General features: G+C 45.2%; 1 protein-coding gene across 3 annotated transcripts in view; it reads left to right on the top strand.

Annotated features, from left to right (window-relative positions):
- The window catches only part of HIPK2 (homeodomain interacting protein kinase 2), a 212,986-nt gene that overhangs the window by 149,266 nt on the left and 45,992 nt on the right, over nucleotides 1–17,728 (top strand). For 2 of the 3 annotated variants that reach the window (XM_060776860.2, XM_060776861.2), the window contains exons 3-8: nucleotides 7,619–7,742; nucleotides 11,196–11,315; nucleotides 12,588–12,674; nucleotides 13,567–13,751; nucleotides 15,134–15,296; nucleotides 16,165–16,387. In XM_060776860.2, the coding sequence (XP_060632843.2) occupies nucleotides 7,619–7,742; nucleotides 11,196–11,315; nucleotides 12,588–12,674; nucleotides 13,567–13,751; nucleotides 15,134–15,296; nucleotides 16,165–16,387 (902 nt within the window). The remainder of the gene's footprint in view (nucleotides 1–7,618; nucleotides 7,743–11,195; nucleotides 11,316–12,587; nucleotides 12,675–13,566; nucleotides 13,752–15,133; nucleotides 15,297–16,164; nucleotides 16,388–17,728) is intronic. The other variant, XM_060776862.2, reaches the window with a different exon arrangement.

The following is a 17,728-nucleotide window of genomic DNA, read 5'->3' on the forward strand; positions in this document are numbered from 1 at the left end:
TACCTTAATACACTGATCCAATTTTATTTTAGAAGCCCCCAGTGGTGCGGAGGGTTGAACCCCTGTGCTGGCAGAACTAAATACTGACAGGTCGCAGGTTCGAATCCAGAGAGAGTGCGGATGAGCTCCCTCTATCAGGTCCAGCTCCCCATGCAGGGACACGAGAGAAGCCTCCCAGAAGGATGATAAAACATCAAAACACCCGGGTGTCCCCTGGGCAACATCATTGCAGATGGCCAATTCTCTCACACCAGAAATGACTTGCAGTTTCTCAAGTTGCTACTGACACAAAAAAAATCTTTTTAGAAGCTAAACAAATTGGACTTGGTTAGTCCAAGGATGGAAGATCATCAGGGAATACTAGGGATTTCCAGATGTGGCAAGAAAATAATTCCAAGGAACCATTCCAGTTGACAGTATTGAACTAAATTAACAACTTCTCAGCATTCCATGTTCCTACTTAAAAATTAAAAGGTTCTTAAACTTTTTCTTTCCTAATGAAGTAAGAGAAATGTCCTGTTCCCTTAGTTCTAAGTAGCTATGCAACTCTCTTTTGGCGTATTTCTCTTTGTCTCTATAGTTTTTGTGTGTGTCGCTTCTGGTATGAGAGAACTGATGGTCTGCAAGGATGTTGCTCAGGGAACGCTCAGATGTTTGATGTGTACCAACCTTGCAGGAGGCTTCTCTCACGTCCCTGCATGAGGAGCTGGAGCTGACAGAGGGAGCCCATCTGAACCATCCCTGGATTCAAACCTCCAACCTGTCAGTCTTCAGTCCTGCCGGCACAAGGGTTTAACCCATTGCACCATAAATTTCTGCTTTGGCATGGCTTCACTTTAGATTTAGTTATTCAGAGTCTTTGCAGCAGGGAACTCAGAGCTGCTCAATACCAACAACCTAATCCGGAGGAATCCTGAACCCCCCTTTTACCAACTCACCCCAAATTAAGGGGAGAGAGACCCCCGGGTCTCAGGCTCCTGATAAAGGGGCTTAAAGCCGGGAGGGCTCCAGGAAGCCGGAATTAAGAGCTGAGGAAAGCTGGGGACAGCCGCCATTGCATTGTGGCTGGCTTACCTGGCAGGCCTGGCCGCTTGAGCCACAGCCTTGTCACCGTGGGGCGCCGGGCGTCGGACCCCTTGCCACGCTGGTCGCGGTCACCTCAGACCTCCGTCGGGCCGCTGGGGCGTTGGCCATCGGGCCATTGGGGCTACCGCCGTTGAAGCCGTTGGAGCCGCCGCTGGGCCGGCGCCGCGGCCGCCATTGTTTCATCGCTGGGCCGGACTGTAGCCGGGCGGCCGCCGAGACGCCGAGCGGAGCCGCCGCCGCTGGGCTATTACCTGCTGTGCCGTTGGGCCGTGTTGCAGCCGTTGCAGAGTTGTCACCTCGGGCTGCCATCGGGCAGTGGCTGGCCTCCGGGCTACCATCGAGCCGCGCTGCCGAGCCTGCTCCGCTTCGCCCCGCCCCGCTGCAAAAACGCCACGGGACGGGTTGCTGCCGCGAGCTCCCACCAGGCCGCAGCCATTACATCTGCCAGGCCGCGGCGGAATCGCGGAGCAGCGACCTCTTCGGCTGGCAAGCCACCACCACCGCCGCTGAAGCCCGCCCCCATCGTCAGGCTGCAGCCGCTGCCGCCGAGGCCGCCGCCGCCAGCTTCCACCAGGCCCGGCCATTACATCTGCCGGGCCGCTGCGGAGCTACGGAGCTGCGACCTCTTCCGCTGGCAAATTATTAGCATCGCTGCTGAAGCCCGCCCCATCGCTGGATTATTACCATCGCTGCTGAAGCCCGCCCCCATCGCTGGATCGCGGCTGCTGCCGGGGTTGCCGCCGCTAGTTTCTACAGGCCGCGGCCATTACATCCGCCGGGCCGCCGGCAAGTCATCATCACTAAGGCCCGCCTCCTCCGCTGCCGCCATTTCATCAAGCCACGGCAACTACTTTTGCTGGGCCGCTGCGGAACTGCGGAGCCACGGCCCCCTCTGCTGACGGGCATCGCCACCGGGGATTACACCAACGCAGGCCTGGGATTAAACCAACGTAGGCCTCCGCCACCACTACTACCAGCTTGCAGCCGGGCTGCGGTCTACGGAAGGTCCGATTACTCCCGTGCTGGCCCGTCTTGTCATCAGGCGAGCCCGCCTCCATCCTCCACCTTGGACGAGCTTTACATCGAGCTTCCCATACATTAGATCTTAAATAGGCTTCCTCGCTATTACTTACTGAGCAAAGTGTGACTAACCATCTGTGCTGCCCCACTCCCGAGTTATCAACTCCGGAAGCCTATCCGCTAGTTTGCCAACCGTCTAGAGTCTCATTAGAGTCTCACCGGGGTCATAGCAATATTTAGTTAACATCGTATAATATCAACTAGCACTTTCCGATAGTCCTTGTTTGTCATCTGTTATCAGTGCAATAAGAACGATTTAGAACACCTAGGCACCTGCCATCTGCTGCTAGTTTGCACCAGCACTTTCACCCCTGCCCTGTCCCTCTGTGCCGCACTTTATATCGTTAAGTAGAGCACTTTAGACCTAGCACCTTATTAATGTGCCTTTGAATGTGTTTTGCTGCTAAGAAATTTACGATCATCCTCGCCCATTGACGGACTGCTCCTGAAATTCTTGTACTTTAAGAACTAGTTATATCAATATTACCACCTGCATTACTACTACCCATGTGGTCCCCTGCCCCCCTCTGGATATTGTTTATGTTGCTCTGGTGTGGTGGAGGGGGCGGGAGAGGAGGTAGTCCGGAGCCTGGGACTGAGAGTGTGGTAGGGAGGGGGGAGGAGGGGGAGGGGGGATGCTGGCAAGAACCAATAAATTCAACAACAAGCATAGGAGAAAGCACTCTTATGGCTCAGAACTGCGGCATGGAGGGGGGGAGGTGTTCCACTAGCCGAGGGGCCCCCATAGAGGTCGTGGTGGGAAGGAGGAGATGCGGGAGAAGGAGACCTCGAATTCGGCCTGATTCGGACCGCTTTTCCAAATTAACTATTCCCAATAGGTCTCCTAAGGTAATTTGGTGTAACCAGGTGAGCGGGCCCTCTGGCTTGAAGGTGGTGTTGTTGAACGCCAGGTCTGTCAACGGGAAAACAACTTGGATTCAGGACCTAATCCTGGAGGAGCGGGCAGACCTGGCGTGCATCACGGAGACCTGGCTGGATGAAGCAGGGGGCGTAAATCTCTCCCAGCTTTGTCCTCCAGGTTTCTCCGTGCAACACCAACCAAGAGCCGGAGGACGGGGAGGCGGGGTCGCAGTGGTTTATAGAGATACCATCCATCTAACCAGGAGCCCCATCCCGCAGACCACAAATTTTGAATGCGTCCACCTGAGGGTGGGTGACCGGGACAGAATAGGGATTCTGTTAGTGTACCGTCCACCTCGCTGCACTACAGTCTCCCTACCTGAGCTAGCGGGGGTGGTCTCGAGCCTGGCGGTGGAGTCCCAACGGCTCCTTGTGCTGGGGGACTTCAACATCCACGCCGAGACAACCCTCACGGGTGCGGCTCAGGACTTCATGTCCGCCATGGCAACCATGGGGCTGTCCCAACAAATAACTGGCCCCACCCACTGTGCTGGACACACATTGGACTTGGTTTTCTGCCAGGGATGGGAGCAGGGTGGCGGTGTGGAGGAGTTGTCTATCTCTCCGTTGCCGTGGACCGACCACTTCCTGATTAGATTTAGGCTCACTGCGCCCCCTAACCTCCGCAAGGGTGGAGGACCCATTAAGATGGTCCGCCCCAGGAGGCTAATGGATCCGAACGGATTCCTGACGGCTCTTGGGGAGTTTCCCGCCACCGCGGCAGGCGACAATGTCGAGGCCTTGGTCGCTCTCTGGAATGGGGAGATGACCAGGGCTATTGACATGATCGCTCCGGAACGTCCCCTCTCAAGTAACCGAGCTAAACCAGCCCCTTGGTTCACCGAGGAGCTGGCAGCGATGAAGCGAAGGAAGAGGGTTCTAGAGAGCGTGTGGCGATCGGACCCAAGCGAGTCAAACCGAGCACGGTTTGTGTCCTTTCTGAGGGCATATGCCGCGGCAATAAAAGCCGCAAAGAAAATTTTCTTTGCGGCCACTATTGCGTCTGCAAAGAACCGTCCGGCGGAGTTGTTTCGGGTTGTCAGAGGCCTTTTAACTCCCCCCACCGGGGGGAGCCTTGACAACTCGACAACGCGCTGTGAAGCATTTGCTCGGTTCTTTGCAGACAAAGTCGCTTTGATCCGTTCTGGGCTGGACGCCACATTAGATGCAGTCTCCGTGGATGTGACACAAGCACCTGCTTGTCAGATTTCGTTGGATTCTTTTCAGTTTGTGAAACCCGAGGATGTGGACAAGATACTTGGAGGAATGAGACCCACCACGTCCATCCTAGACCCCTGCCCATCCTGGCTTCTTAAGGAGGCCAGAGGGGGATTGGCCGAGTGGGTAACGGTGGTGGTTAACGCCTCCCTTCGGGAAGGCAAGATTCCAGCGAGCCTAAAACAGGCTGTTATAAAGCCGCTGTTGAAGAAACCATCACTCGACCCCACTAAATTGGACAACTTTCGGCCTGTTTCCAATCTTCCCTTCTTGGGCAAAGTCATGGAAAGCGTGGTGGCCTCACAACTCCAGGTATTCTTGAGAGACACGGATTATCTGGATCCGGCACAGTCTGGTTTCAGACCGGGACATGGTACCGAGACGGTCTTGGTCGCCTTAGTGGATGATCTCCGTCGGGAGCTAGACAGGGGGAGTGTGTCCCTGTTGGTGCTCCTGGACCTCTCAGCGGCCTTCGATACCGTCGACCACGATATTCTTCTGGGGCGCCTTGCAGAGATGGGTCTCGGGGGCACTGCTTTGCAGTGGCTCCGGTCATTTCTGGAGGGTCGTACTCAGAAGGTGTTATTGGGGGACTCCTGTTCAACGCCGCAGCCGTTGACTTGTGGTGTTCCTCAGGGTTCCATCTTGTCCCCCTTGCTGTTTAACATCTACATGAAGCCGCTGGGTGAGATCATCCGGAGTTTCGGGGTGCGGTGTCACCTGTACGCAGATGACGTCCAACTCTGTCACTCCTTCCCACCTGCTACTAAGGAGGCCGTCGAAGTCCTGAACCGGTGCCTGGCCGCTGTAATGGTCTGGATGAGGGCGAACAAACTGAAATTAAATCCAGACAAGACAGAGGTACTCCTGGTCAGTCGCAAGGCCGAACAGGGTATAGGGTTACAGCCTGTGCTGGACGGGGTCGCACTCCCCTTGATGGCGCAGGTTCGCAGCTTGGGTGTGACCCTGGACTCGTCGCTGAGCCTGGAGCCCCAGGTTTCAGCGGTGACCAGGGGAGCATTTGCACAGCTTAGGCTCGTGCGCCAGCTGCGCCCGTATCTTGGGAAGTCTGACTTGGCCACGGTGGTACACGCTTTGGTCACATCCCGCCTCGACTACTGCAACGCTCTCTAAGTGGGGCTGCCCTTGAAGACGGTCCGGAAGCTCCAGCTAGTCCAGCGCGCGGCAGCCATGTTGTTAACAGGGGCTGGGCGCAGAGAGCATACCACGCCCCTGCTGTCCCAGCTCCACTGGCTGCCGATCTGCTACCGGGCCCAATTTAAGGTGCTGGTGTTATCCTACAAAGCCCTAAACGGTTCCGGCCCAAAATACCTTGCAGACCGCATCTCGGCCTACGAGCCCACGAGGGCCTTGAGATCATCCGGGGAGGCCCTTCTCTCGGTCCCGCCTGCCTCACAGGCACGTCTGGCGGGGACGAGGGAGCGGGCCTTTTCGGTGGTGGCTCCCCGGCTGTGGAACACCCTCCCTGCTGAAGTTAGACAAGCGCCCTCTTTGATGGCCTTTCGTAGGGGCCTGAAAACATGGCTCTTCGAGCAGGCCTTCAACTGAGTGTATGGAATGACAATGGAATGAACTAGGACTACGAAATTGGCTATGACCCCAGGATTTTTGACGAAGCGGATTTTTAGTATAAGTATATGTTATGTTGTATTTGTCTGGTTTGTATTGTCACGGCTCACTGTACATTGTCTCTTTGTTGTTGTTCACCGCCCCGAGTCGCCCCCGGGCTGAGAGGGGCGGTCAATAAGTACAAGAAATAATAATAATAATAATAATAATAATAATAATAATAATAAATTTGCTAACAGAACTTTGGCTTAGATTCCCGTTCCTTCCTTTCACGAAAGGCTATCACATCCCGTGGGAATTTAGGAGAGGGTCTTCACTATGGTTGTTCCACTAGCTAGGTTGTTCCTTCCTATGAAAGTCAGTCTGGCTTCCTCTTTATTTCTATCCATTGGCACGTGGGAACATTTTTTAAATTATAAGGTATTTCTGTTGTTATTTAGTCTTGCCTTTTAATATACATGTCTTTAAGGATCTTAATTCTACAAATTATTTCATTCCATTTTAAATTAATGTTAATGCTTTTATCTTAAGGCTTTAGTTGTGCTTGTAAGCTGCCTCCAGTCCCCGTTCTGGGGAAAGAGTGGGAAATAAATGGATATAATAGCAATTATAACAAAAATAGGAAGCGCCAGAGTAACCAGTTTAGAAACTAGGTTTACAATGCTCTGTCCTTTTTCTCAGAGAACGAAAGATGGTACAGTTTGCTCTGCATAGGTGCACTGATATGCCAGGAGAACAAGTTTAGCAGATCATCTTTTTTGTTGCAATGGTGTTAGGCACCAGCTTTGTCTGTGTAAGTATGTGTGGTCAAATAAGCTGTCGGATGAGAAGATAACTTCATACTTGTGGGGCGGGCAGAGTCAGCTTCTTTACATCGAGAGAGATGGATCTCACTGCAGTTTTTGCACACTCCCCCAGAAAGGGGCTGGCAAAAATGTGATTGATTCCCTTTGAAGCTAATGCTGTGCTGTGTTCTTGAAAGCTGCACTATTCCCTTCTGAGATCCAAACAGTGATCAAATGGAGAATTACAGGATGTTCATATCGATTATTTGACATCAGAAGGCTATGTTTTCCACACAGTTCACAAAGAATTTTGCTGCCTTCCATGGGGGTTGTGTGGTGTGTGTAGATGTGTATATACACATATACACAAACATATCTTCACAACCTCTGGGGATGCCTGCCATAGATGCAGGTGAAACGTCAGGAAAGAATGCTTCCGGAACATGGCCATACAGCCTGGAAAACACACAACAACCCAGTGATTCTGGCCATGAAAGCCTTCGACAACACAGAGATTGTTCTATAGTTGTGTGCTACAACTGTCTAGTGGCAGATGTGTATATTGCAGAGATATTGAAGTTCATATCTTTTTCCCCAAAACAATATGCTCTATTCCTTTATTAACCTCTTAACAAACAAACATGGGCAACAGACATTTTCTCCAGCGTGGAGGACGCTCTGATAGAGAAAGCGGTATCTTTGTAATTCTGCTTGATCCCCAGAACATCTGTCCCTTAAGAAGTTGACAGCAGTACCTATTGGTATAAAAATGAGCAAACTGTTTTTAAAAATGCTTTCTTGCTTTCTTGTTGATAAAACTCCTTGAACTCCCTAGGCTTCACTTCTGAGTTGACAGGTACAGAATAGCATTCTAAGTGATAAGCAGATGGCTGTTTTTTCAATGTTCAATATTTTCTATCTTCTTCTTTTTCCTACAGAGCCCCTGAAATCATCCTTGGTTTACCCTTTTGTGAAGCAATTGACATGTGGTCTCTGGGATGCGTCATTGCGGAACTTTTCTTGGGCTGGCCTTTATATCCAGGAGCTTCAGAGTACGATCAGGTTGGTATTATTTCCAGTTTTGTTGTTTCAGCAAGAATCATAGCTGCCTTTCACACATAGAAAAGCAGACAAACAAATTAGAAATAAAAAATAGTACATAGAAAAATGGTACATACCTTGAATTTTCAATGGAAACAGAAAGCAGCCTTTCATCATGGTTTTCTGTGGGTATGGAAGAAACACCAAATGTTGCTACACTGTCTTTTAACATCTATTTGGTTTGTTCTTTGTAACCTTTTTATAGATAGAATGGTACACCAACTGTGTTTTAGACCAAGAGAAACTAAGATATTCTATTTTTTTGATTGGCAGCTGCTGGCCTCCATGTTAGTGAATCATGAATCTGTTCCAGGTTTTAGTGTAAACCGTAAAACAGTGTGGCTCTTTGGTGGTCTGAGGACTGGCCACAGTTTGTGATCCATTAGCTCCCAGTCCCTGTTGAGTTTGTAGGAAAGAAAACAATTGTTGTCATTGGACACAAATATGGTAACGGTTCAAGGCACTCCAAGATTTTTTTTGCCACCACTCCCATCAGATACAACGACCAAGTAGCAACAGTAAGAACAAACCATGGAACAACCGACTGGTTCAAGATTGGGAATGGAGTACAGCAGTGCTATATACTCTCACCTGACCTATTCAACTTGTATGCAGAACACATCATGTGATGTGCAAGGCTTGATTAATCCAAGGCTGGAGTTGAAATTGTGGAAGAAACATTAACAATCTTAGATATGCTGATGATACTACTTTGATGGCCGAAAGCAAGGCAGAGCTGAGGAACCTTCTAATCAAGATGAAACAAGAAAGTAAAAACCTGGGTTGCAATTAAACATTTTTAAAAAACCAAGATGATGGCCACCAGACTGAGTAGAAACAACTGGCAAATAGAGGGAGTAAATGTGGCGGCAGTGACAGACTTTGTATTTCTAGGCGCAAAGATTACTGCAGGCACAGAGTGCAACCAGGAAATCAGAAAACTTTAACTTCTTGGGAGGAGAGCAATGACCAATCTTGATAAAATAGTGAAGAGTAGAAACATCAGACTGGCAATGAAGATCTGTATCGTTAAAGCAATGGTATTCCCTATAGCAACCTATGGATGTAAGAGCTGGACCGTAAGGAAGACTGAGCAAAGGAAGATAGACGCTTTTGAACTGTGGTGATAGGGGAAATTCTGAGAGTATTTTGGACTGCAAGAAGATCAAACCAGTCCATACTCCAGGAAATAAAGCCCGACTGCTCACTGGAGGGAAAGATGTTAGAGGCAAAAATGAAGTACTTTGGCCACATCATGAGAAGACAGGAAAGCCTGGAGAAGGCAATGATGCTGGGGAAAATGGAAGGAAAAAGGAAGAGGGGCAGACCAAGGGTAAGATGGAAGGATGGTATCCTTAAAGTGACTGACTTGACTTTGAAGGAGCTGGGGGTGGCCACGGCCGACAGGGAGCTCTGGCGTGGGCTGGTCCATAAGGTCAAGAAGAGTCAGAAGTGACTGAACGAATAAATAACAACCCATCAGATAGGTTTACAACAGTGGTTCTCAACCTGTGGGTCCCCAAATGTTCTGGCCTACAATTGCCAGAAATCCTAACAGTTGATAAACTGGCTGGGATTTCTGAGAGTTGTGGACAAAAACACCTGGGGACCCACAGGTTGAGAACCACTGGTTTGAAAGCACCACTCCGAAGGACTTTATCCAAAATGCTAGCCCTAAACCCAAGAAGAGTTCAGCACCTTGGAAAACCCCCAAAGTAGAATCACTGGCATGAGAGCTACCACCTGCTACTGATGTTTTCCCCTCTTTCTATGTTCTTCCTTGGCCTTTTCTTCTTCTATTAATTGTTTTTATCTTTCACGTACTTGGTAATACAAAACATTCTTAACTCCTAAATCCTTAAATTTGGTTTTTCAAATTATTCATCTGTAGTCTTTTTAATATAACCGTGACCTTAAGTGAGTTACAAAGTATCTCACACCTAAGAGGTAAAAGGTTCTATAGTTGGAGGTCTGGACAAAGAATTAACAGAGCAGGTCTCCTTTGTCCATCTTCTGTTTATCCATAGCATGTATCAGTGCTGGCTTCATGGTTAAATAATTCTCAGACTGCGAGGTTTCTCTTCCCATCTGCCAGAGAGGATTGAGCCTAATGGAGAGGGAGAATCATAGAGTTGGAAGAGACCACATGGAGCATCCAGTCAAATCCCCTGCCATGCAGGAAAAGCACATTGAAAGTACTTTGACAAATGGCCCTCCAGCCTCTGCTTAAAAGCCTCCAAGGAAGGAGCTTTCCTCACACTCCAAGGTAGCGAGTTTCACTGTTGAACAGCTCTCATGGTTAGGAAGTTCTTCCTAATGTTCAGGTGGAATCTCCTTTCCTGTAATTTGAACCCATTGCTCCAAGTCCTAGTCTCCAGAGTAACAGAAACAAGCCAGCTCTCTATTCCTCTTGACATCTTTTCAAATATTTAAACATGGGTATCATGTCTTCTTTCAACTTTTTCTTCTGTAAGCTAGGCATACCCAGTTTCTTAAGCTGCTCCTCATAGAGCATTGTTTCTTTTTTCAGGTTGAAAAGGCGTGACACTCCTTGCTACCTAAATTCAACATGCATAGTATTACAAACAAGGCATGTTATTATGGGATAGATAGCAGAAAAATTACTATATCTGTAAATAAATAAATAAATAAATTACAGAGGATTGACAGGAAGGAGATTTTTGAGATAGCCAGCAATACTGGGCTGGAATATAACCATCCCAAATTTCTGAATAAAAACTTATGTACACAGAGATGCAATGTGAACTTCTGACTATCTTGCTCAAACAAGTCCTCTTGATATTAATGTTTGAGAATCAAAGCCAATGTTGTAAAGAGCTCTTTTGGCAAGAAAGTGCACCCTCAAGGCATACATGCCTTCTTCTTACACCTTTATTATTCTTCCTTTATCTCTCCAGTCTGTGGATAACATGGTGCGTGTCCATAGGCTTCAAAGGCTGCAGGAGGAGTGTGATGGAGTTTAGCTGCAAAAGGAAATATAATTACAGTATATTCTGGCGTATAAGACTACTTTTTAACTCAAGAAAATCTTCTCAAAAGTCAGGGGTCGTCTTATACACGGGTGTAGTCTTATGCATGGGAGTCGTCTTAACTCTATATTTTAACTGGAAAAGTTGGGGGTCGTCTTATACGCCCAGTCGTCTTATATGCCGGAATATACGGTATGTAGCAGCTAGTTATTTCATTACCTAATACACAGTAAATATGATTTATGGTTAAAGTCTGTAGGCATTTGCATTCTTTTACAAGTCCTTAGTTTGAGTTTAATATTCTATGCTTTTGCTCCATTTCCTTTTTTTTTTTTTATTTGATTGGTGTAAACATCTTCTCTTACTCTGATAACACAGATTCCAACCAGACCGATGTGGATTTTTTTCATCTTTCCTTTTACAGATCCGGTACATTTCACAGACGCAGGGTTTGCCAGCTGAATATTTGTTGAGTGCAGGGACAAAGACAACAAGGTTTTTTAACAGGGATACAGACTCACCTTATCCACTGTGGAGGCTAAAGGTAAGAAGTGGTTCTCCTATATCCTTTACTTCTACTAGATGTTTGTATTCACTAACTTTGAAGTATTTTCAATAAATATATTAGAATCATGAGAATGGGTCAATACACATCATCTGCAAAAAAAAGTCAATGGATGACTTAAATGAGTAGAATTGAGTGCATTGTTTGATTGGCAAGGACTTCAAAACTCTTTCCCTGCTTGAGATCAGAAGTAAAGTCATAAAAAGGTACTCCAAGGTAAGTCACATACAGATAACTCCGGATCTTCTTTTGGGTATGAATTTGGTAGCTAGTCAATTCATCTTAGAAGTGTTCTTTCTCTTGAGCAGTCAGTAGCACATATCTAAATCTGTTCATGAGAGGAACAAATTGATACACAAAAGACATTGTACATAAACATCAAAAAGAACTTAATTGTACCAGCTGTTCCACGTGGAACTGAATGACTCAAATGGTAGTGGGCTCTCCTTCTTTGGAGATCTTTAAATAATAGATTCTGGATCTAATATTCTAAAAATTCTATGAAAGACTGGTTGGATTTTTGTTAACTATGATAATTCTATCATCACTACCCAAATGAATAAAACCATGTGATGACTGAAGTCAATTCTTAGGTTGACCCATCCATCCAGTCATTATATCCACCACACTGATGTGCCCATCAGGATAATGTCAACAAGTTTTGATAAAAAATTGAATAAGTAACACAAATCTCTGTTGGCCCCTAAAATATGGATTGGGAATGTGTTATATCCTGAATGTTGCATTTGCTTGTGTAGGATGCCAAGGCACACCTGAGGATAGTCAAAATAGGCATGTCAGAAGCCCCATCCCCCCCCCCCCCCCCGCTTCCTTTTATCCCTTCTTTCTCTTTCTTTTATCCCTTTGCTATGAATAGAACTCTTTGCTAAAGTGGATCGTGAGGAAAAAGGACTCTCTTCGGCTAGATTTAGGCACCTCCATGACCCTTATGTGACCTGTGTGCCATAGGAACCCCTCCCACTCTTTGAGACCATGTGCTGCTTAATCATAGAATCCTAGAGTTGGAAGAGACCTTGTAGGCCATCCAGTCCAACCCCCTACCAAGAAGCAAGAAAATCACATTCAGTGCTGTTTGGGTTGATTAAAAATTGGTGTTTGGGTTAAAGTTTGTCTGGAATTGAGCCAGTAGGGATATCTTGTGTCAATTCTGTAGCGTTCATCTGAAATATCAGTGGATGTTATGTAAAGATCAACATGCAGGTAATTGGCTTTTTAATTTATTCTGAACAGACGCCGGATGATCATGAGACAGAGACGGGAATCAAGTCAAAAGAAGCAAGAAAGTATATTTTCAACTGTTTGGACGATATGGCCCAGGTAAGAAAGTAGCTAAATATCAGATCCATCACAAATTTCCAAGCAGAAAAACCCACCATTATTTCACAAGTCTAAAATGGGACAGAATGTGGTCAATATGGCAAAAGTTGTTAATGAGGAAAAACACAGGGTAAGAGAGGTTAAAGCAGTTTGTTTTTACATAAACTCTTCAGGAAAGGGGGAATGGTTCATACATAGACCTGTCCCCACTCAGTTAATGAATTCAGTTTGAATTCAGTTTACAGAAACTGAAGTCAGCTGAGGACCTGTGAGGAAGTTGAAGGGAAAGAGAGAAAATGGAACATTTAAAGCAATTATAAAAGTAGGGTGAAAGACAACTAATCACGATTGCTACATCAATACAGTTGGATGGTGTGGAACCTGTGACATAATAACAGCATGTTCCTTATTCTATGCAAAATCCTTAGGGACATTTTGATTTTATAAGCCCAGAGAAAAGTGGGATACACCTAACATACACTTTGCACATTTGGTATGTAAAGGAGTCACAGGATTGTAGCCACTAGTCCCAGTCTACCTTCAGCCAACCTTTGCACAAGTCAGCTGAGTCCAAGTGAAGCTGAGTATGATGAAGGGAGTCCTTGTTATCTCCAATCAGCAAGCAGAAATATCGGAAAGTCCTGTCCCACCTACCTGAGAAGAAGTGAGACTTTAGGAGGAAATGAAGAGGAACACTTCCAGGATTATCTTCAGGTTATTTGGGGAACTTCTGGAAGCCCATGAATTTGAGATTTCCCTCCCTTGCTCTAGGGCCTGCCAAAAGTACCAAGAACGTGTATAGGAAGGGCCAGTGAGTGGGATTTAGTATAATTTCTTTGTGTCCACATTTTCCAGAACAATGGATTTATTACTAATGCAATTTCACTTGCAGGTGAATATGACCACAGACTTGGAAGGAAGTGATATGTTGGTGGAAAAGGCAGACCGGCGGGAGTTTATTGATCTGTTAAAGAAGATGTTGACAATAGACACAGATAAGAGGATAACGCCGATTGAAACGCTGAACCATCCATTTGTCACCATGACACACCTACTTGATTTCCCTCATAGCACTCAGTATGTATTTGTTTTCCTCACTTTGTGTTTGGATTGGAGATCTTGGAAAGAGAATAGAATGTAGGTTGTGTGGGTCTGGACTCATAAACTGTAAGAAATCTTTTTGGGGTGATTGCACTTTCTCTTTCCTAAAGGTTTGAATTTTAGTCCATCTGAACAGGGTGCATATGAATACGTAGTGGCATCACTAGGGTGCAGTCACCCGATGGATCAGACCATACAGAATCCTTAGTAATTTTTTGTGTACTTATTCCTTGTAAATGGTATATCAATTAATATAATGACAAAATCAGTAGCTATAAAAAACCCAGCAGCAACAAAAACATCAGTACAGACTTATAGCTCATAAACACAAAATCACAAAATTCAAAGCATTGTTATAATTGGGTCATGACAGCTATGACTAGAACACATGTGCATTAGAAAGTTCAAAAAGGAAATTAGCATAGATTTTTAGTCTTTTAGGCATATTGATGCAGTACATGTAAGATGAAATTTCAGAAATGTTTTTGTGGTTATAAATAACTGCAGGAATATTTTTTATTAAAAATTACATTTCTCCATGCATAGCAGAAAAACACCTCTAGAACAGGTGCATTGCATGTTTCAGAGTGGGACATATGGGGCATGTTTAAACTTATTGTGGTACAATTTCAAATTTCACTGATTTTCTGGTTTAAACTCACAATAGCAACAGCAATTTCTATAGGGGGAAAAAAGCAACATCATGGTGCTTGGTAAATTATCTTTATCTCAGTTACACAATGTACTGCTTTGAACCACAGGTGCTATTAAAGCTAGTTATTTTTGTACCAGTTCAGTATAACCAAGGGGCAAACTAAGAATGGGCAACTTGGAAGTCCCTGAACAGACCCAGAAGTGAAGTGGGCAGATCAAAAGACAACCTGGCGAAATTGCTCTAAAAGAATCCTCCGCCTTGGGTGACTGTGGAGCAGAACAGACAACTCCACATCCGCAATGTCCTGCCCCATGTACAGAGGAAGAATTGTTGGAGGCTACAGGCAATGCGGTTGCTTTTGCGCATTTTGGGTCGAAAGATATTTAGCCGCTTGTGCTCCTTCTATTTTTATCAGTTTTTATACTAATTTATGCAGTGGTTTTGATATGAAATAAAATAACTCATTCAGTTTCCTTAAAGAAACCTAGGAAATGTCATTTGGCAAGGATGATAGTATAGAGAGTCTACTCTTCTACTTCTCACTACCCTGATCAAATGTATAGTTCCCATTGTTTCCTGGGAAGAAGTAATGCCTATTAAACCATTGTTAAGTTCATGGTGTAAAAAGGGAGTGGCAAAATTAACTTATAGCCCTCAGAAATGTTAGTAATTTTTGTGTATCTTATATTATCTTTGTAAACAGTGTCAAGTCCTGTTTCCAAAACATGGAGATTTGCAAACGACGTGTGAACATGTATGACACGGTGAACCAGAGCAAAACACCATTCATCACCCATGTGGCCCCAAGTACATCAACCAACCTAACCATGACCTTCAATAACCAGCTCAATACAGTCCATAACCAGGTTAGAGAAACCAATTGTTGTATAACTTGAGGCAAGGAGTGGGTGAGCACATGCTTGATCAGCTCTCATTTGCAAGGAGCAGTTTTCTTAAGGTCTTTGTCTGCACTACCTGCTTCCCTGAACCTGAGAGCTTGAGTAACATTTGCAACATGGATCCCATGCAAAATGGATCCATCGATCTTAGAATTTCAGTTTTCAGTTTAAAAACAAAAACAAGCTCCTCTTGAACCCAAACAATCTGTTTAGTTTTATCCCACCATTCCTAAAAGATGCACAGTGTTGTTTAAAAGATTACTTTCTTTAATCACATGGTAATCTCGTGAATACGTATTGACCTGTCATTCAGCACAAGATTCAGTTTGTCTGTTCTTGTTGGAACTAACAGTCAGATAGGCTTGACCTTTTAGAAACAGACAAGACAGTATATATTGTTTTTCTTTCTTTCTCGCTCTCTTTCCTTCACTCTTTCTCTCTCCATTCCTTTCTTTTTCAAAACTGAGAAATACACAGTGTTTGCAGCAATTCGTGGTTCTGATGCAGTTCTCATTTTTAATGTTTTGGGAGTGTTTGCATGTGTGAGAGAAAGAAGGAGTACCTTTAGTCAGTATCAACAGTAAATGATGACCTCATCCTTATTTACCCCTACCTAGCTTCTTCCCTTTGTTTATTCATGCCCTCCTTCCCTAGTGTTCTCTTCCCTTCTTCTTTCTGGTCGCCTTCTTTCGTTTCCTATTTTTAAAAAAAAAAAATCAGTTTGTTTTATTTTGATTATTTTTTAAAAAAGGGAAAGACAACCTAGCCTTTTCCAACATCACCATCTCCTTCATATTTTGTTTTTATTTTATTTTAAATCCCATCATTCCTTTAGGCCACCACCCTGGCTCCCACCTCCACCACCAGTGCCACTATTTCCTTAACCAATCCTGAGGTCTCCATACTAAACTACCAATCTGCACTCTACCAGCCCTCGGCAGCATCCATGGCCGCCGTGGCCCAGAGGAGTGTGCCCTTGCAGACAGGAACGGCGCAGATATGTGCTCGCCCTGACCCCTTCCAACAAGCCCTCATCGTTTGTCCTCCAGGCTTTCAAGGTAAGAGCCAAACTTTGTTCTCTCTTTTTGTTCTCTCCTTTGTTCTCCCTTTTCTTCTTGCCTCCTTTGAAGGACACCTGGAAATGGTGTGGAAGAAACCTGCCTCTCCCTCTCATCAGATAATCTGAGCAAAGGTGTGCAATTGTGGGCTTCCAGATGTTTTGCTCTGTAATTCTAAGCCACATTAGACAGTTCAGCTAGTAAAAAAGGATATTATAGATGCTGCAATAAAAAAATTGGAGGACCACAATTGCACAACAGTGAACTCTTGGAATATCCAGTGAATTCCATTTTGCTTCATAACAGTTAGCAAGAACTACTGTATTTCATCGCATAATAATCACCATTGCATAATAGTCACACACCATTTCTTGCGTGCCAGTTTCAGTATTTTATTATTCCCCACTTAATAGTCGCACCCTTAATTTAGGCAGTCTCCTTTCTGTAAACAACCACCATTCCCTTCCACTAATTCACCCATTTGTTTGCCCATCCACCCACTGATTCACCCACCTGCTGCTTCACTCAATCACTCATCCACTCAGACTCACTCACCCATGCACTCACTCACTCACTTGCATGTCCATCCATCCACTTGGCCACCTGCTTCTGATAATGCTGTTTAGGCAGATGGATGAGCACTCGCTTGAATGATGTGCCCTTGCTAAATGGGGCTAGCAAGTGGTTAAAATGTTTAACTATGTAAAAAAAATCTGGATAGTCTTGTATATTTTTTCATGTTTAATTAGTGTAATAAAAAGTTATTGTCTCAGTACAAAAAAGCTCCACCCCAGCCCTTTTTTCATCACGTAATAGTCACATGCCACTTTTTTTATTAAAGGGGAGGGGAGTGTGACTATCATTCAGTGAAATACGGTATCCTCTCACAGATCTCCTTAGCAGAAGTCATTTAGATGTGATGTTTGACTTGATCATTTATTATTTGTTACATTTCTGTCTGCATTGTTTTCCATAGGGTTGGACTGGATGGCTCTTGTGGTCTCTTCCAACTCTATGGTTCTATGTACTAGTCTATCTTCTTCCAAACGCATCCTTCCTCCCTTCAGTGAAATCAAGGTGGTATATATGGCGCTCCTTCCTCTTCTTTATTCTCAAACAGTCCTGTTAGGTTGAGTGAGAAGGTAACTGTCCCAAGTTCAGTAGAGGCTAGAACCTGGATCTCCCAAATTGCAACCCAGCAATCTAACCACAGTTCATTCAGACATGCATATCAGTTGCCTATTTGATTATTCACATAAATAATTCATTGTTCCCTCTAGTGAGGTGTTCTCTCAATTTAACAATAGTTATTTTTTTCATTTGCAGTTTTTCCACTTTCAT

This window comes from Anolis sagrei, chromosome 5 (genome assembly GCF_037176765.1).
Source record: "Anolis sagrei isolate rAnoSag1 chromosome 5, rAnoSag1.mat, whole genome shotgun sequence".
NCBI lineage: Eukaryota > Metazoa > Chordata > Lepidosauria > Squamata > Dactyloidae > Anolis > Anolis sagrei.